Source organism: Vigna angularis, chromosome 11, assembly GCF_016808095.1.
Source record: "Vigna angularis cultivar LongXiaoDou No.4 chromosome 11, ASM1680809v1, whole genome shotgun sequence".
Lineage (NCBI taxonomy): Eukaryota > Viridiplantae > Streptophyta > Magnoliopsida > Fabales > Fabaceae > Vigna > Vigna angularis.
Window position 1 is genome coordinate 8,055,293 of NC_068980.1, and position 23,739 is coordinate 8,079,031.

Genomic DNA, 23,739 nt, shown 5'->3' on the forward strand with positions numbered 1-23,739 from the left:
GATCCCTGCCAGAAACAAGTTACCAAGTACAGAAAGTTAAGACATGATTCATGAATGCAAATTGTAGACAATAACTTCGGATTTGGCGAAGAAGATGTTCTAATTCTTGCATCAATTGAAACAAGGTAAACAAGTCAATGATGATTGATCTCTTGGTATTTGGATGCTAAGTTGCTCTCAGGTCTGATTGAATTGTCTTATTAGCTCAATTTTGGTAAAGAAAAAGTGAGTACAAATAAAAGGGTGCTTTTGATCTTGTTCTTTAATTAAAATTGAAGTTATATATTAATAATTTGTGTAATAAAAGCATACGTGCGAGTTAAGTCGAACTGTTACTTTAATTGAATAATAGTACCAAAAGTATATAAAGAGTAATTTTAGCTTGTATCATGTAACGATGCAAAAAAGAAGAAAAACTCTATTTAAGAAATTGAATGAACTTTCGAGAATGCCTTCTGGTCACAAAAGTGGATGCAACCGTGAGTTACAATAAGGTACAGGGTTTACACTTTACAGAGGGGAGTGGGGTAAACTACTTTTGGCAATGAGAAAATAAGTGAGTCAACAGCATAAGACAAAGGAAACGGAATGTAAACTAAAAAAGAATAAGTATTCAAACATTCCCAACCAAACACTGCAAGGAACTGGGACAATAAAAAAAGTACTCTAGTGAATAGCAATGTTATTCACGGAGAGCAAGCATATTACATTACAACTCATCCAGATATAGGTAACGACGTATTTCTCTGGTTCTGGTTTCCAGCGATTGGTTTTATCTCCCATGATCGTAGCACATGTTGCTCTTCCTCGGGATGGATAAAAGGCAAAGAAATCTCACGGATCATCAGATCACCACAAAATGGGCATTCACTAGCTATAGCATCATCCAGTTGTGACCGGAGCTGCACATAATTTGACACCATTACATAAAGTTATTCAGTGTTGTTCAACTCCATCAAAGTACAAGCATTTAGCACCCTAATGTAAAGTTCACCAAGATGCTAACACAAGTTTTTTTTAATGCTTAAAGAGTAATTCCAGCAGCAGCAAAAGTATACGTCACAGACCTCTATGAATTCACACTCAATTCAAATGAAGATGGATATTTAAAGACCAAAGTTGATAAAAACCACAGGTCATAAGAATAGTAATGGTAGAACAAGAAAAGAAATTTGAAACTTAAATTTCACTGCAAGAAAAATGTAATGTTGAGCAATAAATTTCTGCCGTCAAATACAAATACATGCCACACGGTTCATGAAAGAAAGCTCTTGACAAACCTTGTCTACAGTGCTCATGCTAGGAATGGACTCCTCTGGAGAAAGGGTGCCATTGGATTCTCTTTTTGTTTCACTGCCCATCAAAGTCAGTTGTTTCTGCAGATCCAGTATATACTCAGCCTGCAACATTTTCCTAATAGATTCAATCTGAATGGCGGTATTGGCAATAAGTATATACCGGTTTGAGGTGGGGGCAACATTTTTATGCCATGAAAAACAAGGTTATGACAATAAAAACAAAACTTGAGAATAAAATTTTTTTAGGATATAAAACTACCGATATTGTCAATTTATGACCACTGTATTAACCCATGTTCAAGGTCCAAACCAAACAGCATTGTTGTGCTCCATTACAGTGTATTTGCGTCATTTTAATTAACTTGTGAAACAATAACTGAGTTTTGGATATCCCCTCTCAAAACTATCCCATTTTTTTAATGTTAAACAGCTAAAGATCAGATCACTGTGTCCTTTCAACTTTATTACATCGCTTTTCACACCCACACTAGTGTTGGACTAATCTAAAACAACAAATTTTCAGGTACCATAATGTGAAGTAGTCGCCGTGAGATGACAGTTACGAGATAAAGGCATTGTATTTACCTGGGAATCAACTGTACAACGAGTCACATGGGCAATCAGGCACTGTGCGTGGAAGGCATGTCCACACGGGAAGATGTAAAAGGGAGCCATTTGTCCTACTAATGTAAAACCTCGACCCATGCCTACGTCCCTCCCCACAGCTAGAATTTTCCGTCGGCAGACCTATAGGGAGTAGAATAAAATGATTTCAGTTTAGGGCATTGGATCAGCAAACTAAATCAGAAAAACAAAAGCAGATTGATCTTAATGTATCAGGAAGAGCAATACCCCGCATTCCTCGTCTCGATCAATAACAGTGCATCTTTGAGCAAGTGCACTGATATCATTTCTGATGTTGTCAGCACCGCGGGTTGCATCATTCATCTCTTCTTTAAGCTGTTCAATTTGCTTATTGTAGTCCTCCAATGAGGAGCATATAGCCTCCTGCATAAATTTAGATAAGCTCACCAACCGCAGTTCAAGAAAACCAATTGCAATTATCTAAGACATATAGTTCACATATCACATTCTTTAGTTAATTTTGACATATTATATGAAAATGTCAACAGAGAACAAAAATAAAATAAAACATAGCTAGTAAGTATCACTAGATAAATTGATCAGGTTTGAAAATTGTCAATCAAGATGACAAAATCAGAACAAAAATAACTGTACCTTGAAGTCATCAATCAGCGCAAAATCTGGAAAGAATGGTAATATGTCCTCAATCTTTAGCAGGCCATCAGTTTCTTTAAGAAATGCAATTGCCTTCCTAATGTTTTCCCTCTTAGTTCCCTTTTCTTGTTCAACAACATGCTTAGCTATCATAAGCCAGAGTTTCTTTCTCAAATCTTCATCATCTTCAACCTTGTCAGCTTCAGCCATAGCAAGCTCTGAATCAACCTGGTATAGGAAAGTTAGTTAGCACAAAATTATGACAATTAAAAAATGAAAAAGTAAAATATCTTCAAAATATATGAAGGCTTATTTTTTATTTCTTTGTTGGGATGTAAAAATATTGAAAATTTAAAAAACATCTAACTGGATATGTTGAACTACTTTTCAAAACCTGAGAGAACTATATATTCTACAAGACCAATAACTTATCCCAGCCAAATGGAGAAGGGCCATAAAGGCAGAAAAATCCCCCAATAGAAGGCACTTTTGGTCCTCATAAGTGAATTATATTCCCTATATCAAGATTTCTAGTGCATAAAGAATAAAACATCTGTTAGAATTGGTTGCTCTTGCAGAATCCCTAAAAGATATAACTACGAGTGAAAAATATCACCAATGACAAATTCTAACAACAAACTTTTAAACACATTCTCTACTACTGACTTAAATTTATCAAAAAACACATTTTTTTGTGGGTTCCACTTCCCATTTACCGCTTATTGTCATGATTTTATAATTTTTAATAAATTATAACCAATAGTAGAGAGTATATTAGAAGGAGTGCGCTAAAACTCATTGTCATCATATTAATCTCACCTGTAGGGCAAGGGCAACCGCTTCTTCGTGCATAGACATCATGCTGTATATATGAACACATGCTCGCATTCGTTTTTCCTTTAGGCAAAGACGCAAGGCATACTTAGGATCATAGAAGAACTCAGGACCATTTTCCGGTCCTTTACCAAATTTGCATTGTAGGAAACGTAGAAGTGAACTATCATCTTCCTGAGTAGACAAAAAGAAAAAGAAACAAATACATAAATAGGCACACTTGTCAATGCTAGACAGACCGAGAAGACGTAAAATCTTATCAAGATAAACAACTATTTCCATGTATCAGCTGCAAGAAATGAGACTAGTTTAAGACTCGGTCAAACCTCAGTTGATTAATTAAAGTTATGTTTTACAAAGAAAAATGCACATATTAGAATTTCCATTAATATTTCCATGAAGGATCTTGTTCAACTTATATTTACAATTGCAATCCCAATCATGTCCTGTGAGTGTTAATGAACATACAATAAAGAATATGATTATCATCTTATCTTAATGGAAAAAACAGGAAATTTGATTCGATCTTAGGAGATTTTAATAGGTTTAAATTGCAGTACGAATAAAGTAAGTTTAAATAGCACTATGAACTTTCATTTCAGTTTTAATGAATGGCATTGGCACGGCCATACAGTAAAGAGTAGTTTTTGTTTGCGTACATGAGAAGTGAAAAGACAGGTAGATTAACGTCATATAGTTTAGAGGTGTAAGGTGCACAGCATAAACTATGCAGAGATTACCAACTCCTTATGAAAATTGCACAGGCATGGATAACTGTAGCATCCATTTGTTCATTTGCAGGAATACATATATTCATTTATTTATATATAGATATAGATGATATCAAAATACAATAGGAACATGAAACACCCTTCATAATCACAACATCAGAAGTACACGGATCATGCGTGTAGAAGCAAGACACCAACCTGTTTTGCATACAAAGAAAGTAGCAGGTTATGAACTCCAGGGTCTTCATTATGTAATCGATGAACGCAATATTCAAGATATTTAATGACTTCATGTGTCTCATTCCTTCATGCAAAAATAGTTTACATAAATGAACTTAAAATTCCAAAACAGTATCAATAAATTTAAGAAAACTGTCAGAAAAAAAAAACAGAGAGAACACAGAATAAATAAATTGATGAACACAATTGTGACTGAAACATTTAACTGAATAAAAATGCAAACACAAATATGCAGTACTTTGCATGTGGTTCGCTTGAATAGCGCATCATTGCAGGAATCAGTTTCCTTGGGTTCAGATTCTTTGTAGCCATCCATGACTCCACAGTTTCATATGCATCAAGGGCAATAAGGTCCGGGGCAAACTTATACTGCATAGGACAGCCAGTATTGTCCATAATTTGTTACATTTCTCAAAAGAAATTGAGAGGCTACAGTTCCAATTTAATATAATGGCTGAAATAGCTCGAGACGAATGGGACAAAATACAGACAAATAGATTTTCACACCCCAAATCCTAAAAGGTGAATCATACCTGCAGATCTATAGGCACATCAGGTTTCTGAAGCAATTCCAATGCTTTCTTTGATTCACCTTGCTGGAAAAAGAAACAAAAACAGAAAGTAAGAACCAGAGAAAAGGAAATATAATCAATGTGAGATTGTATACTTCTATAAAGCAATAGAGATCTGGATTATGGAAATGGAGATCGTTAGTAATGACATGAGACAAATTGCAAACAGTGCACCTGAATGTAATGGTGAACTACAATCTCATAGTGCCCTTCTAAGCTCGCAAAATATACCAATTCTTCAACTCTTCCATAACTGTAGAAAATTGCAAAACCAAAATTATATAAGATTAATGGTCATATAATATATAACTAACTTTGGTCAAAGTTGTAAATGACAAGGAACTAAGCCACTAAATAAATTGAAAACTTATTCAGATTGATATGATAAACTGATAGGTTCCTAAATGGGGAACCTAATCAAGAACTCTCTTCCTCGCAGAAAAAGACACAGAAAGAAGGAAACTGAATTCTATTCATAGTAAGAATCACTGTACAGAATGGAAACCAAGGCTTAACCCTCATTACAGGTCAATACCTGTCAACAAATCAGTTCATCAAAAAGTCCCTTCTAACTATACAGTCAATCTATTTATACAGTCCTCTGCTCTACCCTAATCCCCTTTCCCCTTACTCTATATCCTAACAATACACCCCCTGCAGAACAACCTTGTCCTCAAGGTTGGAATCGGGAAGCTTGAGCCGATGGCATTGTGATATGGTCTGATCATAGGAAGGAACCCGCTGCTACTACCTGCACTCAAAAGTTTCACTACTTTTTACATCATCATTTTGAATTGGGATTCCATGAGCAGTGGCAATAAATTGAATCCCACGTTGTGCAATTGTGCTTGCAGCCATTGCTTCATGTTTTGTACCAATCTCATCAATTACCATAACTTGTGGCATGTGATTTTCAATTGCTTCTATCGATACTTGCAACTTCAAGTCTGGGGGTTTGGGTGGTGGTCAAAATAAGAGACCGAATTTATGGGACGCGCCACTGTCCATCAAAATTAAAACTCGTTTTCCCTCAATTTCTCCTTGCAATTTCATCTTTTTGGGTTGTGTCAGGCCCCCAGCAGAAAACGCATAAAGCTTCATCTGCATCTGAGCCAACTCTATCTCTGCCTCTGTTCCATCTTCCTCCTCGTCCTCAACCATCATCAACATCCTCAAACTTCTTTTTGGGCATTGATGACCTGGGCCGAAAGCCCCTCCACACCTGAAACAACTTTCATCCTTCCTACGTTTCGCAAACGGTGAGTAGGGTAAATTTCCAGAATTTCTCCCTCTGTTATCGAAGTTTGACTTCGCAAGCCCGCTCGCCTGTGTCACCTCCTTGCGCACCGACCCACTATTCTCCGCTGGCCTCGTTCGATTCTGGGTTTGTCGACTGGGTTCAACCCGCGACGCCACCCCGCTCGGTCTACTCCAATTCGTCAGGTTTCTTCCCATTCCTCCTCCTTCGGTCTTCGCTCCTCCATTAAGTTCCTCCCCATCCCGTGCGATTGGCATCGCGGCCATCAATTCCTGAGGATCGAGAAGACGCACCTTGTTGCGTATCGGTTCTTGCAACCCAACCTCCACATCCCTTGAGATCCGCTTCGCTACCATCACTTCCTGCGAGTCATACGGTTGGACTTGGTTCCGAATGTCCTCTTGCAATCCCGCCAGAAAATATCCTGACAGCTGCTCGTCCAGTACCCTCTTCATTTGTCCTGCCAATTTCTTGAAGTCTCGTACATACTCGTCTACCGTCCCCGTCTGTTTCAACAAACGATCAACAATTGTTCCAAACCTTATCACCATAGCTTTCTTCAGTCCTTCCCAAGAAGGATTCTTGGCTTTAGCCTTCCAGGCTTGGATCCAATAGCCAGCACTTCCCTCCATGCTATTGTATGTCCGGCGCACTTTTTCTTCCTCTATCACCCCCTAGGTCTCAAAAACTGTCTCCGCCCTAGCAATCCATCCCATAGGATCAAACCCTTCGAAAGTGGGTAATTCTACCCTTGTCCTCCAACTGGGTTGTCCTTCATGGCGTTCACCCCTTGCCTCTCCCACTTCCTCCTCTTGCCTCCTTTTGTTCTCGTTGACGGAGGCTTGGCTGTCGTCCGACTGTTGGCCCTCCTGGTTGCTGGTTCGCCCTCAATCTTTTCATAATTTCATGCAAATCTTGGCGTATTGTTGTGTAATCTTGGCGTATTGCTGCCATGTTCATTCTCAGTTCGCTGGTCCTCCTCTCCACGGTATCGTTTCTTCCTTCCATGCCTCCACCCTTTCTTGATTACTTCTTGATCCCTTTTTGATCTATCAGTCCCCTCCCAAGCGAATCCGGCAGGTCGGACCAATTGATAGGTTCCTAAATGGGGAACCTAATCAAGAACTCTCTTCCTCGCAGAAAAAGACACAGAAAGAAGGAAACTGAATTCTATTCATAGTAAGAATCACTGTACAAAATGGAAACCGAGGCTTAACCCTCTTCATAGGTCAATACCTGTCAACAAATCAATTCATCAAAAAGTCCCTTCTAACTATACAGTCAATCTATTTATACAGTCCTCTGCTCTACCCTAATCCCCTTTCCCCTTACTCTATATCCTAACATAAACAATAAAAGATTATGTTATTGTGACAGGGAGTTGGGTATCATGAGGTGTTTAAGCTCCACATCAACTAGTAATAGGATGCTCAGCGGAGTACCTAAGTGATTTGCTATTCCCCCTGAAAAGCTAAAATTTAAGGGAGAGTTCCTCAAGTGTTTAGATTAATTGGTTACAAAGTTTTCATGTGCAGTCCCGCTAGGACATCAACTCTTAGGAGCGCAGCTACAGTGGGGACTTGGACATTATGGGGTACCTAAGTCTCATATTGAGTAGTATGGGGGTATTATGTGATGAATTTACAATTGTGAAAGTTGCAATACCAGATCCAAGGCAGAACGCAGAAGGATGGAGTCATCCATCATCATCAATGAATCAAAATAGCTAATGATGCATTATTAATACCCTTTATTTTCAAACTAAGGTATGCAAAGGCATCATATGTAACTAGCAATCTGAATTAAGCTGGTAACCCAAGTTATATCAATCATCTACAACATACCAAAATAGCATTAAAAGTAAAATAAAAGATACAAAATAGTGGGGGGACTCTACCAGAACTCACTCAAGGAACGACCCTATAAAGAGGTAGATTAAAGAGTACAGAATTCATATCTAATAAAATCCGAAATAGTATCCCACCATATACTACACTGTGTTCTAATCCCAAAAGGTTTGCATATATTACTACTCAATCTAGTTATACATTAAAAAAACACCTTGTTATCTTCAATCTCTCGTTGAGACAAAGGGTGTCCACATTTTACAAATTTAATAGTTTCTCTTGAATAATTTATTATGATAACTAAATTTTAAAAAACTCTAAAAACTATAAAATTAATTAAATCCAAACAAACATGGAACTGGATGCTCCCACTCTGCCCTTAAAGAACATACTTTTTCTTTCCTGCATCTTTTTATTGAATTAAACCCTAAATAAAATAACCTGTGGTTGAGAGAATTTTAAAAATATAAACTCACATAACTTTATAAATAAAATTGAAGAAAACAGGTAAGTAGCAAGAATTAATGTCCAGCCAAAAACATGTGGCAGGCATATCAAGTATCAAATAATACCTTTCTAAAAGTTTCATTGTAGTTGTTTCATCCAATACATCCTTGCTGTCACTGAGAAAAGCACGAAACTCTTTAATGATTGATTGGTACTCTAAATTGCTATTCTCTGATGCAGAGTCATCTTCCAAGAGCAGTCGGTTTATCTAAAATATCAAAAGAGATGAAAACCAAATTAATTTGCAAGCAAAAAATACCTATTAACTCACAAGATAAATATTAAAGAATACAACTGAAGGAGTAACTTAATTGCCTAAGGCCATTCTAGAGTATCAAAAATTTCTTCACAGCTCTAGCCATTTTTTCAACAAAAAAAAAACTATATCATGAATCTCTAAGCGTTAATGTTTTACTACTGTTAGGTATCTTAGTAAGAGACCTAACTTTTCTCGCAACATCCACTCACGCCAGAGCAAATAAACAAGAGAAAACAAAGGAAATGTATATAATCTCTGTAATTGTATTTATGTATTCACTGTATCTGTAAAACGAAAACAATAACAACTTAGGAGCCTAATCCCCCTCAACAAGGTCCAAGACCTGTTTACAGAACATAAGAAATGACTAGCTACTCAACAGAATCACAGAAGGTTTATTTATACTCTCTCGCTCCCCCTAGCAACCTAACAAACTTTCCCATCCTTTTTATTCATCATCTACCGTTCGGTATTAGTGTATATACAGTTCAGTTCCTTCACTCCTTCCTCCCACCATTCGGTATTAGTGTAGATACCGTTCGGGCTGTACTTCCCTACTCCCTTCTGGTTACCGCTCGACATTTACTTCCCTCCTCCTTCCAGCTACCGTTCGATACTTCCCCCTTTCCTTTGGCTACCGCTCGGCCTCTGCTTCCAACCTTCCTTCCAGCTACCGTTCGGTCATTCCCTCCTTCCTTCCGCCTACCGTTCAATATTCCTCCTTTATTCCTCCGCTCATATATTTTTAACTTCCTAACATTACTCCACCCCTCAAAATCAACTTTGTCCTCAAGGTTGAAGTCATGGTACTGTTATTTGATGTAATGCTCCTTTTCCCAGGTGGCGCCCTCCAATTCAGGTCTGGAGGCTTGGGTGGTGGCAAATCCTCCTCTGATGTCTTCCACTCTTCTTGGATTCTATTAACTTCCAACATTATGCACCTCAAACCCTCCACCGATGTCTTCCATTCCTCCTACTCAATCTTCATGCTCAGCTGCCACCAATCTACTTTCATTTTTCCCAGGGATGCCAAACAGGTAACTCCTAATATCACATCCACCCCTCCCAACTCCAAGAGATAAAGTTTATCTCTGATTCCTAATCCCTCCACCTCAAGAATATAATCATTTCCAGTGCTCAATGTGTCAATTATGCGAACAGACTCTCGTAGTCCATTCATCATCGCACCCCCAACCATATTTGGGTGCTCTTGGCAGGTTACTTCATCAGCAAAAAACAAACAGTTATCAATTGATCTCCCTAGTATATCATAGTCATCTCCTGAGTTTCCAACGCAACATAAGAATAATCACCATAACTAAAAGGATTCCTACTCCAATCAATCACAACATAGCCAACACCAAACGCTTGCCTAGCAAGATGACAGACCCTTTTAGGTGAATTCATTATCTCATAATAAAACACAGAGAAATTTAGAGCCAGACCCAAACGAATAGAATGTGTAGGTTGAAATTCACTCTCAACAGTGGTAACAACGGTCTGATATGCTTTAAATGACTGATCTGCTACCTCTATTTTTTTATTACCAGCTTGGAATTATGCCAAGTACCTGTAATAGTTTCCTTTCATCTTATAATAAAACATCGTGGACTCCGCAATATTAGTGGATGGGATAAGATGCTCATCTAAAATTATCCTAATAGCACTGCAAGTATTAGACAGCTCCAACTCGACCTTGTGCCTATAATCCCTTATGCGCTTAACATTCAACTCATTCCCTTTTGACTCCTCTTTCTGCTCTATCGATGACAAGATCCTCCATGAAACTCTCTGGGACCCCACCACATTTTTGTATCCAACAGAGAACAAGTTCCTCTCTTCCGCACTCCGCTCAACGTCCAGCTTCGCCACCTTCTTCATGGCATCCACCTTTTCTGCACACCTATTTTGTTTTGTTTCTTCATTGCTTCAATTTGGTTCGACCCTCACCACTGCACCTCCTCCGCCTACACTCCGCCCCCACACTGATGGGTTTATATTTTCGCTCCAGCCCCCATCCTTATTTCCCTTGCGAGCTTCCTCCACGTCCCTGGCGATTCGCATGGCGGCCATCAATGCTTGGGGATCTTGTATTCGAACTTGATTTCGTATATTCTCCTGCAAGCCTGCGAGGAAATACCCCAGTAGTTGTTCCTCCGGCAACCCATTCGTTTGCCCCGCCAGACCCTCGAATTCTTGGACGAACTCATCCATTGTCTCTATTTGTTTAGTCGCTCCTAATCGCTCAAAGGCCGACCCTCTGTTTCGATCCCCAAACCTCATTACCAGCGCATCCTTCAGCCCTTCCCAGGATTGGTTCTTGGCCTTCATTCTCCACGCCCGTATCCAGTATCCTACACTCCCTTCCATACTAATGTATGCTAATCGCACTCTCTCCTCCTCCGAGATGCCTTGCCCTTCGAAATTTTTTCTGCGCGATTGATCCAATTTAGCGGATCAAAACCCTCGAAAAAGGGGCAATTCTACCTGTTTTTGCCACCCACCGTGACTTTCGCTGCGCTCTCCAACTTTTCCTCCGATCACATCTTCCCGCCTCGTCCTCCGATTGGCGTTTACAGACGTTTGACTACCGTCAGACATCCCCTCCTGGTCACGCGCCCCTCCTCCCAAAATCCGCATGACTTCTTGCAAATCTTGCCGTATCGCTGTCATATCTTGGCACAATCCTTTGACCGCTATCTACATGGCATCCAGTTGGTTCTCCATTGCTCTTTTCTCCCTTTAATTGGATCCGGCGGCCTCTTAATTACTTCTTGATCCTTCACCCCCACTCCGATCCGACAGGTCGGACCAATTTGTTAGGTATCTTAGTAAGAGACCTAACTTTTCTCGCAACACCCACTCACACCAGAGCAAATAAACAAGAGAAAACAAAGGAAATGTGTATGATCTCTGTAATTGTATGTATGTATTCACTGTATCTGTAAAACGAAAACAATAACAACTTGGGAGCCTAATCCCCCTCAACAAGGTCCAAGACCTGTTTATAGAACATAAGAAATGACTAGCTACTCAACAGAATCACAGAAGGTTTATTTATACTCTCTCGCTCCCCCTAGCAACCTAACAAACTTTCCCGCCCTTTTTATTCATCCTCTACCGTTCGGTATTAGTGTATATACCGTTCGGTTCCTTCACTCCTTCCTCCCACCGTTCACTCCTTCCTCCCACCATTCGGTATTAGTGTAGATACCGTTCGGGCTATACTTCCCTACTCCCTTCTGGTTACCGCTCGGCATTTACTTCCCTCCTCCTTCCAGCTACCGTTCGGTACTTCCCCCTTTCCTTTGGCTACCGCTCGGCCTCTGCTTCCAACCTTCCTTCCAGCTACCGTTCGGTCATTCCCTCCTTCCTTCCGACTACCGTTCGGTATTCCTCCTTTATTCCTCCGCTCATACATTTTTAACTTCCTAACAACTACAATGTGTTCGCATTAACATTGTGAACACAGTATATTTTCATTTTCATGTCAAGCCGATTATTTCACAAAGGTTGGGGACTGTGGCTTTCATTACACACAAGTTTATATAACTTAAATTTATTAAAGCAGTAAAGAATGGTTTTCTTATCACACTTACTGATGGGCCATGGTTTTTGTGTTTGTTTCAGCATTTAGCTTAAGCTCTAAGCGAACTATCCCTGGCTAGGAGTAGTTTAAGCTCTTCATTGTCGTAATTCAGTTCTGATATTAAATTTGCATTCATAACAATAAGAATTGTTTCTTTTTCCTATCACTCATTTTTCATGTCCCATGTACAAATAAGTAAAACAATAAGGAGTTTGTGGAAAACAGATGGAATTTCAGGACATATTATACAGAATTAAGCACCACTCTAGTTTAAATTTGGATATCATATAAGGTTTTGTTATGCCATTGTTCACAGAAAATTAGATAAAGGAATTATTATTCGAAATGTCAAGAATGTAGAACCTTGTCCAAATACAATTCAGTTGCCCAAGTGGATATCATTGTTATTTGGCATTTGTCGCTCTTTTCTAAATTATCAAGCTTCCGCAATAAGAAAGTTCTCAAAGCATCCTACACAAAGAAAGAAACCAGTGAATTTGTATAAGAATGAGTCAAATTTCAAATCCAAAAATTTAAAAATTTAAATTCAGGATAAACCAAATCAAACCAGTTTGCATATGCCAACATAGAAAGCAATCACTGTAGAGATTAAATGCACATAAGAAAATGCAATGATGCAACATTTATTTATCATTTATTAAACTTAATACACTGATGTATTAGAAGCAGGCTGAATGAAATAATATTATAATAGTATGATCAAAAATGATTTTCTTATAGAAAGAAAAAATTACAATGTAAATTTTTCTAAAAATACACACATTGACAAAGAATGCAACCACAGTATAATTCATATTTAAGGGCTAGCAGCATGAAAAGTACCTGTTCACCAGCAGTAATGAACTTCAAAGTGACCTCTTCAAATGATAAAATATAATTGATCTGCAAATAATATTCCTGTCAAATTTATTTTTTCTTTCGGATTATCAAAACAAAGTCCGCAGTGTTAATACAAGCATTACTTAAGTACAAAGGAATCACAATTATAACCAAATTATCATAATGGAGCACTTTATGTAAAGATGATGCTGCCAAAATATTCTACACTGTCAAACTTTAAATTTATGATCAGAGCTCATAAAACATTCAGAGACCTATCTTTAGGGAATGATGTTTTTAAATGAGAAAAAAAAATGGTAGACAGTTTTAAACTATTACATGTGGATCTCCCTCTTAAACGAATACAAATCATTGGGAAAAGATGTAAAACGATATCTATATGCAATGATTTGGAAACTTTTTGGTCCCGATTTGGAAACCTTGAAAGTATATAGCTATGAAAGTCCAGTCGACCAGGATATATAGCAAAGGGCAGCACATATATTTTTAAGTAATCAAGTGTCATGAAAGAAAAGGAAGCTCTTGCAGTAATATAACAAACTATATATAACAAAATAATGAACTCAGAGGGGATTTACTTTGGCATAGAAAGATGCAGCTCTAAAATAATCTCTAGAAGAAAATGCAGCTTCAGCCTGCACCATAAATTATTACAATCAAACTCCAAACTATCTTGTGGAAAAAAATTTATCATGAATTTAGACAAACTATTTATTGGGCAGCACAGTGAACAGGACCTGCACTAAATATACTTGGTCTCTTTGAAAAGGGTCACGGCAATTTGCTAAAGCAGCAGCATATTCATTCATGTCAAGATATACCTTCCACATATCTCGGCCCTCATCATTGATAGACACCTACTAAATTATCAAATACAGCAGCAATTATAACCAAGCCAGTTAGATCCAAAATTCAGAAGGTTACAGAATTCAGAAAACACAAACCTGAAAGATGGAGTTTTGATCATATGCATAAAACAAACCAGCTGTGGCATCACTACACAACCCTATAATACCCTTTGATGCTGAATCAGAAGTTTGATCAAACTGAAGTTCCTCAATAATGTTCTCACTAATTCTGTTTACAACCTACAAATGTTCAAATAATTTAGCAAACATGTATAAAACTCTTTAAATTGGGATTGTGACGTATGGGTGAAAACAAAACTATGATACAAAAGTGCATACACACCTTAACCTTATTCCCCAGAAGCAACAAGAAATGGAATTCAGACAATGCCATTGAACTTGGTTTAACTACTTCAGCTCCTTCAGACAATTTGGAGTAGTCCAAAAGAGCTTTGTTCTCAATAAAATTTTCATTTCCACCTGAAGAACTGTCGAAAATTGAGAGAAAGGTGAATAAGTTCCTAAAAAACAAGATGTAAGAATTTGCAGTAGCAAACATTCATGTTCAGAAATGAGGTTTGCAGATGACCAACATAGTGAACATGTTCCAAATCAATATTTATTAAAGATGAAACAGACAACAAAGTCAAGTCATTCTATACTACCTCTGTTGTCCTCCAAAATTTAAGCCACCATGGTAAATACCAGCTCCAGAAAGCCATGCAAAATGTACAGCTCTCCGTTGCTTAATGAAAAAATGCAACTCACTGAAAGATAATCAATAGAGTGAAGTCTTAGAAAATATAGATCATATACAAACAACACATATGAAGGACTGTAAAAATAAAGTCATTTTCTGCATTTAGACCACTTATGTTGAATGCTCCCATGATATAACAATAGTATTATGCTTTTAGAGAAAGAGGGAGAGAGAAACCACTTGCCTGTTTGGTATGTCACCAGGAAGTTCCATAAAATGCACAGTACGATCTAAATAACCTGAAAAAACAGTCTACATTTGTATAACAATCAGTAAAATTGAAATTTGAAAGATCATGGAGGGTATAATGAAAAAGGATAGCCCAATATTAAAAATCATTGTCATCATAAATTACTTTCTATTATATACATATAGAAATAACACAATCAATCTGGTAGAAGACTGACAGTTTATGAAAGGTTAAAGAAGAATTAAAACATTAGTTAGGAGAATAAGGGGAGAAGGGTATTTTTGTACAGGGGGAGTCAGTTAGTTTTATTAGTTGGAGGGAAAGGGGGAGCCTATATAAGAGGCTTAGGAAATATTGTACAGTTTTTCAGTTTTGGAAATTCTTTGAATAGGCAGGACATTTCTATCCTATGGAGGAGGGAGAAATCCCTTGGGAGGTTTTGTACGAGTGTAAATTGTGATTCATATAGAAGAAATATACAGATTCTTTCTTTCTTCTGTGTTGAGTGTGTTGGGTTAGCGTTTATCTATAGTTTCTTGATTCAAGAACCTATCACAATCTTACTACTTTCTAAAACAATTCATAAAGAAAACAATCTCCCTCTTTGGTTTATGAAGAGACCATTACACATGCTTCTTAATGTTTGTTGTGGATTGAGTATAAATGCTTAAAAGCTGGGACACTTAATATATTGGTAAAGTATAAAAAAATGTCAATATCGGATACGTGTCAAACATGGATACATGAAGCACATTGAAGTATAAATGCTTTATAGAATAGATTACTCACGGGAAATAAACAAAAAAAGGGGAAATTTATAGTATTTGACTTACTTCTAGTGACCCAAAGCCAGTGAAAGAGTAAAGACGAGTAGGAGTAACTGCCATCACATAATACCTAGTCCCATTAATTATGGTAGCTGTTTCCATCTGATAAAAAAGGACAAGAACCAGAACATAAATTGAATGCCTTAACCACATTTGAAAAAAAAAATACTCTAAAATTCATTAAAAAGAGATAAAACCATACATTTATCTTGGAAAAAGAAGCTATAACAGTAAACATGAAAAAGACATACCTGCAAGCCCATAAAAGCTTCAGAAAGTTCTCTTAATTCATAGAGAAACTTGATGTACTTCTCTTTCTTATCCTTCTCATCCACATACAGCTCGTGAAGTTGACCATTTTCAGTACCAAGAATAACTTCCTTTGTGGAAACTGCGTTTAAAAAGTTTAATCAAAACCTCCAGCACAAATGAATATCCGAAACTTTTTTTGGTAAATAAATCTACAAGCAATGGGCATAAGTCAAATAAGTGATAAACTAACTACCTTCAGTTATCTGTTGTTTGTTCCATGCAACAGCATTCACAACAAGTCCTTTCAGCTTGCTCAAAATTCGTGGCTTGTTCCATTTGGCATGAGTATAGAAAGTTTCAGCTCCTCCAGGACCAACAACAGTGGCAATACTGTGACTCCCTCCAGGATCAACAAAAACCCTGTGGATTGATTGGTCCCCAGGACGACCCACAGTGAGATCAATCTCTACACTCCAAACAGACAGCAAGATATAAGACACTCATCAATCCTACTAAAGAAGCAGGATATTAAAGAAAACAACTCAAAATTCCAGACTCAAGTACACGCTACTATCAAGAACCCTAAAAAAAATCATTCAAAGAGTGGTCCCTATTTTATATCTATGCTGATTCAAAAATTAAAATTAGACCCTCAAATTTGACAGTCAAAATGTGAAGGTTACTGAATTCAAAATACACATTTCAATGGGATATCAAATACCAATTTGTTTCCACTATCTAAAAATTAATAAAAATGGGTATCAAAGGAACAGAAAGCTCAAAATTGAAACTTCACCAGATGAATTGCCAAGCCCAAAATCATGCCTGATGACCCATCCTTTGCTGGTTCCAATCACAATGACATCATTTCCGGCAGCCATGCAAGTGATAACTCCACGACCTTTTGCAGCATATCGCTCAAGAAGGTCCACTGTGAATACCTGCCTCCCTTGATCCATCTATCATTTTTTATGTGAAGAAAATAATATCACTATACATAAATTAAGATAAATAAAACAGTTCTTAAAAAAGGAGCACACTTGATTATTGAAAGTTGAAAGCTTTCTTCACGAGGGCTCAGTGGTTTAAGACAGTGTTCACAGAGGTTCCTTCCATCAGCCCCGTACACTAAACAGGATTGAATAAGGGGAGCATACTAACAGATGAGTTGCCCAAGCAACCATTGTTTTTACAATCAAAAGAAAAAAAATCGTTGTTGTTTCCATGTTTCTACATTAATGATTAATGGTCTACTGATTTTTCTGATCTGATTCTGTTTTAAACAAAATTACCAAAATTTCACGTAAACTTTTAATTTTATAAAAGTGAGAATGAAGAAAAAGTTTTTACACAGAAAATGTATTTGTCGCAACATGCTTTGTTATTAAACTTGGTCTGGTGATCGACTAAGTCGGGATAATGGCTCACTGGTCAGTCAAAAAATTATAACACAAGCTAAAGAAATTATGACATCTTGCAGGTAACTCATTTAAAAAAGCAAGGACAAAAATTAACATAAAAAACTTGGCAAATTGGGAATGGATAACCTACGGCACTAGATCAAAGAAAATCACCCAAAGTCCTATCCCACAAGGTGAGATCAACTACACGGATCACTTGACACCATCTGGATCAGTCAAAAACCAAAGTTTTGGAATTCCAACCATCCGAATTAACTTCCATTAGTGCACTAGAACTGAAATCTGTAAACGAACCTGACACAAGGTCAGATTCAGGTTTACTCAAGTTTCATTATTCAAATAAGATATTAGGTTGGCCTGCTATTGAAATGTATCTATCAAAAAACTAAAGTCATAATTTGTATCCCTTTTCAAAAGAAGCCAAGAAGAAAATGCGAAATTGATTGACTTTAACGGTTTGGAAGGTGATATTCCATCACTTCAGTTCGCAAAGAGTATTGTTATCTACGGTAAAGCTGTGGAAAAGTGAGAGTGATATTTCAGCACTCTTGTTTGAATCTGCTGATACTAAAAATAGAACATAAATTTGTTTTGAAGGGCACACTGAATTGTCAGATAGATTTGTGGAATCTATGAGTGAGACATCATAGGGTTACCGTTGGACAAACAAAATCTCCATTCTTAATACATCAATTGTGAATGCAAATCAGAAACCAAAAGAAAAAGGTTTACCGTTGAACAAACCAAAACGTCGGGCTTTGCCGCCGAACAAACGATGATGAATTCCCGTTGGCACTGAACGTGCTCTTCTTCTCCACACCCAAATCACGAAGAAATGGCACCTTTCAAGCTTTTATACATGGACCTTTTTGCAAAAACATAATTTTCGAGGTCTCTATTGTGAACCCCATCACATATTCTGAAGGATTTTTTTTTCAATGAAAGTAATATAATATAAATTTAATTTGGGTTAAATATATTTTTAATTTCTAAATTTAAATATAAAATTAAATTTTTTTCATTTTTAAAAGTTTAATCATTTTTTTTAAAATTAAATAAGTATAATATTTTAATTCAATTATGTTAATTTTTTAAAAATTTGAAATACATGAATTTTAATTTTACGTTTAAATCAAAACAGATTTAATTTATTTAACTTTTAAGATTTATAATTTATCAAAAATAAAATTAACATTACATTATTAAGATCAAATTATCTTTTTTAACTAAATGTTGTAATATTTTGAGTACAAATATATTTTCAAGTTTAATCTTTACGACTTAATTTATTTAAATGTATTTTCAAAATATAACGAATGGAGACTAACAGCACTCTTATTTTGTCTCAATTTGAGTGTTTTCAATTTATTGTTATAATAATTGTATGACAAAAATTAGTTTGTGTATTGTAAGTGCTGGTTTTATTACTTTTAATTAGATTTGAAATTTTATTTCAGTAAATAACAAAAGTTTACATGATTGGATCATATATTTATTGAAATAAAACTTAAAATACTATATATAAAGTTTTATCTATGATTTATAAAAAAAAAAATCTTTCTCTATAAATTTAATATGGTTTTTTTCCTTAACTAATATATTTCTCATCAATAATTACGTGGGTGCAAGGTAACTAAAACTTGCAAACTTATAGGACCTATCCAGCTTTTATGCAGGGGCCTCTTTGCAAAAATAACTTTTGAGGTCTTAATTGTGAAACCGATCAGAAGGACTAAACAGCAGTATTTATAATTGTAGCATGTTTATGCACCCTATGAAGAAAAGAAAAGAACATGAACACAAACGTGGTAATCTCATTTCAGCTGCGAAGGATGTTAGGAGGAGCAACAACAGGAGGCTTTTCATTGATTAAACTTCCTCTGTTCCGCTTTCGCTTCAATCTCTCCCTTCCTCTTTCAACAATCATTCGGTACTCTTCCAAACCCAATTTTTTTCATTCAAATTTTTAAACTTTTTGTAAATTCTTACTGTTTTGAATGAAAGTGTAGTTCTCTTCATTGTGGAAAGTAAAGTTCCTGTGGTGGGTGGCTCTCAGAACCTCCACTTATAAGTCATGATTATCAATATACTACTGCCTTTGTAATTTGTTATATCATAATAATTTTGGGTTTTACTGTAAGTTGATTGGTTATTATTGTTGTTGCTGTTTAAGTTCAAACTTTTTATCATGGAGTGGTGAGAGCTGAAAAGCATTGAAAATGTTGTATCATGTGTTAAGAGTGCAAGATTGTCTCCACTAAAGGTGAGATTGTCACTGAAATGCACAAGTAATGGTGTGTCACTTCGAATTTTAGCGGGCCATATGCACATTTTGCTTTAAATAAAATCTAGGGTTAATGCCCTTTACTTGTGCACTTTTAGAGATGAACCATTTCAGAGCAGTTTATTCCTCATGAAGTTTATGAAAGGATGAGATGTGTTCACTCGTATTTGCTCGGGGCAACATCTTGCCCTTTCATGGTGGAAGAAGGTTTGGAGTTAGATCAAACTGTCAACCTTGAACAGATGAACTTTAGTTGAACTAGTCGTGTGACATTATTGTCAATAAGCTATAACTTATTCCTAGCGGGAATTACGTGACCCACTAAGATTAGTCCATCATCAAGGTTCCCATGACTTGAGTTTTTTTAATAGTTTTGTATAGATTTGCATATTTTTTATTGAGCCAGACCTATGAAGTGCTAGTGTGCTTGGCTTATTCTTAGATACCTGTTCTTTTAGATGATAGATATGTACACGCCTGCCAGATATGAATGAATTTTGATATGTAGCATATTTCATGTTCATGCCTAGTTCTACTCCAAAGCAACTTATTTTAGTTTAGCTTTAGCACCCAAATAGTTATCCATATTCAACTTACATTTTTATGATCCTACTGCATTTTTCGTTTGTTGAGCATTTGGCAGCAAAATAAAAGTGAATATTGAATGAATAAGCAGTTTTGTATCACATGAACCTAATGATGATTCTCATTAACTGCGTCATTCCCATCACAACCAAAGTTTTCTGAATGTTTTTAAATCAGTAATAGCTAATTCACTGGCAGTTTGCAGTTTTCCGGATTATTCAACAGAGGCATCTCCTGGCATAAAGATAGTGACAAAGGAAGATCTGAAAGAATTTCTTGCCGCAGTCAAAAATACACCAGCATCCAGTGCGAATGTCTATTCATATACCGATAAAGTGCTAAATATTTTAAACGATAAGAACATTGTCGTTTCCCTTGATGCCTATAATCTCATATTAGAGGAGGCAAGTCACGACATTGACCTTACTTGTCAAGTTTTCAAGAAATTATTATTGTCCTGTAAATCCCCAAGTGCAACCTCGTGCCTTAAGTTTGCCAAGGCTTTCACAAAAGAAAATGATTGTGTGGAGCTAATCAGATTTCTTGAGGAAATATCAGAGATAATGTCTTCAAGCACATCATCATCCTTCATCAACAAGATCATTTTTGCCTTTGCCAAATGTGGGCAGAAAGATAAATCCTTGGTGATATTTGATCATCTTAGAAGACAGAGGTATGGTCCGGATTTGGTCACATACAATATTGTTCTAGATATCTTGGGTCACATGGGCCGTGTGGATGAAATGCTTAATGTGTTTTCATCCATAAAGGATACTGGTCTCATCCCGGATACAGTTTCTTACAATACTCTAATGAATGGCTTGCGGAAGGTTGGAAGATTTGATATGTGCTTTGTGTATTATAAGGAAATGACCGATAACGGGATTGAACCAGATCTGCTTACATATACTGTACTAATTGAGATTTTTGGCCGGTCAGGAAGTGTTGAGGAGTCTTTGAAATACTTCAAGGAGATGAAAAAGAAGGGGATTCTTCCTTCGGTATTTATCTATAGATCACTAATCCAGAATTTAAATAAAACAGGGAAGGTTGAGTTGGCAAAAGAACTTTTAGAGGAGTTGAATTCATCGTCAACTCGTCTAGCTGGTCCCGAAGATTTCAAGCGGAAAACTAGACAAAGAAACACTTTAAAATTTTAAGTTTTCTAGTTTCACTCGTCTGAGGTATGCAAGTTCGGTAATGTCATTCTGTGCAATGTCTTAGGTTGAAACGTGGTGCCGATCTTCACGTGTGTATGACTTGTTAATGTTAGAGACATGCAAGGGAAGAATATAATATTGATTAGTTCAATTTGTTCATTACTTATTCCTGGCTATATAGGAATGATTAACTAATTTGTTGAGTCAATTTTTGAATTTTATAATCAAATAGATACTGTTCAATTATGTAATTTTTTACGTTATGAGCGTCTTGTGGGGGACAATGCATATATTGGTAATTTCATCCTAAGTGGCTCACTGGATTCATATCAAAGGATGTTAAAATTCATTACTGAAACTAGCTACTTTGTAAAACTTCACTTTGTTTATTATAAAGGTTCATTTGGTTATCATTCCGTGATGCCAACTTGAACACTACGGGTATAATTGGTTGTGTAACTGACATTTGGAAAGTGGTTTTCGGTCTTGGGTGACCAAGTCATTTTCTTTTTTCATGCAAATTGTAAGCAGTTTTAATTCAAAGTTTTCTACCTTCAAACTTTTCACCTACTCCCCCTGCTTCAATCAAACACTTTCTTGATGAAACTAATGCTTGCTTTATTTAAGCATTAACAAAAAAAATTCTCCTTGATCATGTCAAAATTCTAAAGAAAACGAAAACTAAAACTGATAGTCGTCTACTGAATGAAGTAATCGACTGTTCTGGGTGAAGTCGTCTATCCTCTTGCTAGAGTCATCTGTTGGTGTTGGTACCTAGAGTCATCTGCTGGTGTTGCTACCCACCTAAAGTCATCTGCTGGAACCAACCTAGACTCATTTGATGGACCCATCCACTCTTTTTTTTTTTGGAGTTGTATGCTCTTGTTTCGATCGGCTAATCCTTTATGTTTAGTACATTCTTAGCTTTGGGTGTTGTTTTGCTTGTTTCACTTTCCTCTTGTTCAAAGTTTTATTCTTGAATTTTTTTTCATGTTTCACATGTTCTTAAAGGTTACAAGGATGAATCTTGTCATCAGCAAGCAAACACATGACCACTCTTAGTTTTTCAAGAGATCAGCTTTTGACCTCCAGCCATCACAAATTCACAAAAGTCTATAAAGCTAGTTATTAAATTTGATATAACTCCAAACAGAAATAGTTTTAAATTTTATAAAGTTTGTGTTGTATATATAAGATATAATCTATATCGAACTTGCAAGATTTTCAAGTTTCAATTGGATAGTTGCATTTTCTTACAAATTAAAAAAAAAAATGAATGTGCGGCTGGAAAGTTTGAGTCTAGGATTATTTTTTATCACCTTGTCTTTTATTCAGTGGCTTTGTCTTACATTTGATGTTCATGCTATTGCAGCCAAGATGAAGACAGAGTACTCACCCGAAAACCATATACAATTATCCCTATTTATGTATATGTGTCCCGAAAATCATATACATTTGTCCCTATTTATGTATGTGTCCCGAAAACCAATACAATTGTCCCTATTTATGTATATGTGTAATGTTTTTCTCTGTGACTTGTGCTTCACACCAGTGTTTTGATGCATTGTACAGGGTTAAAGTACCAATCAGAGAATGAGAATATAGCTTTTTTTATTTTTACTCATTATCCATGTCCAAAATCCGATTTAGGCCATATATAGTATTTCTTTTGCATCAATCCTCCCATTTCTAAATATAATGTCATTTCTTTGATTGCATATACACTGTATAATGACTATCCACATGCCCCTCCAAATCATGTTTCCTTTCTAACTTAATTCCATTAGGCAAAATTGTTTGAAGTGTATCATTACAGTGTATCATTACCTGATTATGGTATACACTACTGACTCCTACTCAAACATCACACATATTCCGCATTATGCTAGCTATCTTACACTCAAAGAACAAGTTGTTCCAACACTTTCCCCACACATAACGCATAGATCACATACCAAATTGCAACCATCTTTGTTAGATTTTCTTTAATGAACACTTTATTTAGCATTACTTTCCAAGCAAAGTGTTGTGTAAATGGTAGGACCTTCATGCTCATTCAACTTCCCCACTACAACTATCAGTCAACTTCCTATAGGCATATTTAACTGTGTATACTTCTTCCTCTGCACCTCCTCATACTCAAGTGTCCTCCCTTTCTAAATTTAAAGTAATTATAG

The 23,739-nt window shown here is 36.4% G+C and overlaps 2 protein-coding genes and 1 pseudogene across 3 annotated transcripts; 1 reads left to right on the plus strand and 2 right to left on the minus strand.

Annotated features, from left to right (window-relative positions):
- Positions 1–392: 392 nt before the first annotated feature.
- LOC108333942 (vacuolar sorting protein 18) lies at positions 393–18,382 on the minus strand. 2 transcript variants are annotated; one of them, XM_017569465.2, is made up of 24 exons: positions 18,266–18,382; positions 16,909–17,071; positions 16,366–16,578; positions 16,112–16,251; positions 15,867–15,962; positions 15,028–15,095; positions 14,749–14,850; positions 14,427–14,571; positions 14,180–14,323; positions 13,973–14,092; positions 13,814–13,870; positions 13,218–13,277; positions 12,738–12,845; positions 8,592–8,734; positions 5,089–5,167; positions 4,876–4,938; positions 4,581–4,711; positions 4,301–4,406; positions 3,357–3,545; positions 2,538–2,765; positions 2,151–2,306; positions 1,884–2,045; positions 1,281–1,400; positions 393–902 (listed from the first exon to the last, which is right to left on the minus strand). In XM_017569465.2, exons 2-24 carry the CDS (start codon positions 17,069–17,071, stop codon positions 717–719), a joined length of 2,979 nt encoding a protein of 992 aa, XP_017424954.1. In that variant the 5' UTR covers positions 18,266–18,382; the 3' UTR covers positions 393–716. The 2 variants fall into 2 exon arrangements, with proteins under 2 accessions (XP_017424954.1, XP_052726844.1); XM_052870884.1 differs by having other exon boundaries at positions 1,281–1,427.
- Positions 10,046–12,583, minus strand: LOC128194709 (14-3-3-like protein B; annotated as a pseudogene).
- Positions 18,383–19,299: 917 nt separating the features above from the next.
- On the plus strand, positions 19,300–21,896 carry LOC108333416 (pentatricopeptide repeat-containing protein At1g11900). The gene is made up of 2 exons (XM_017568848.2): positions 19,300–19,463; positions 20,608–21,896. The coding sequence occupies exons 1-2, from the start codon at positions 19,327–19,329 to the stop codon at positions 21,560–21,562; spliced, it is 1,092 nt and encodes a 363-aa protein (XP_017424337.1). The 5' UTR covers positions 19,300–19,326; the 3' UTR covers positions 21,563–21,896.
- Positions 21,897–23,739: the final 1,843 nt, after the last annotated feature.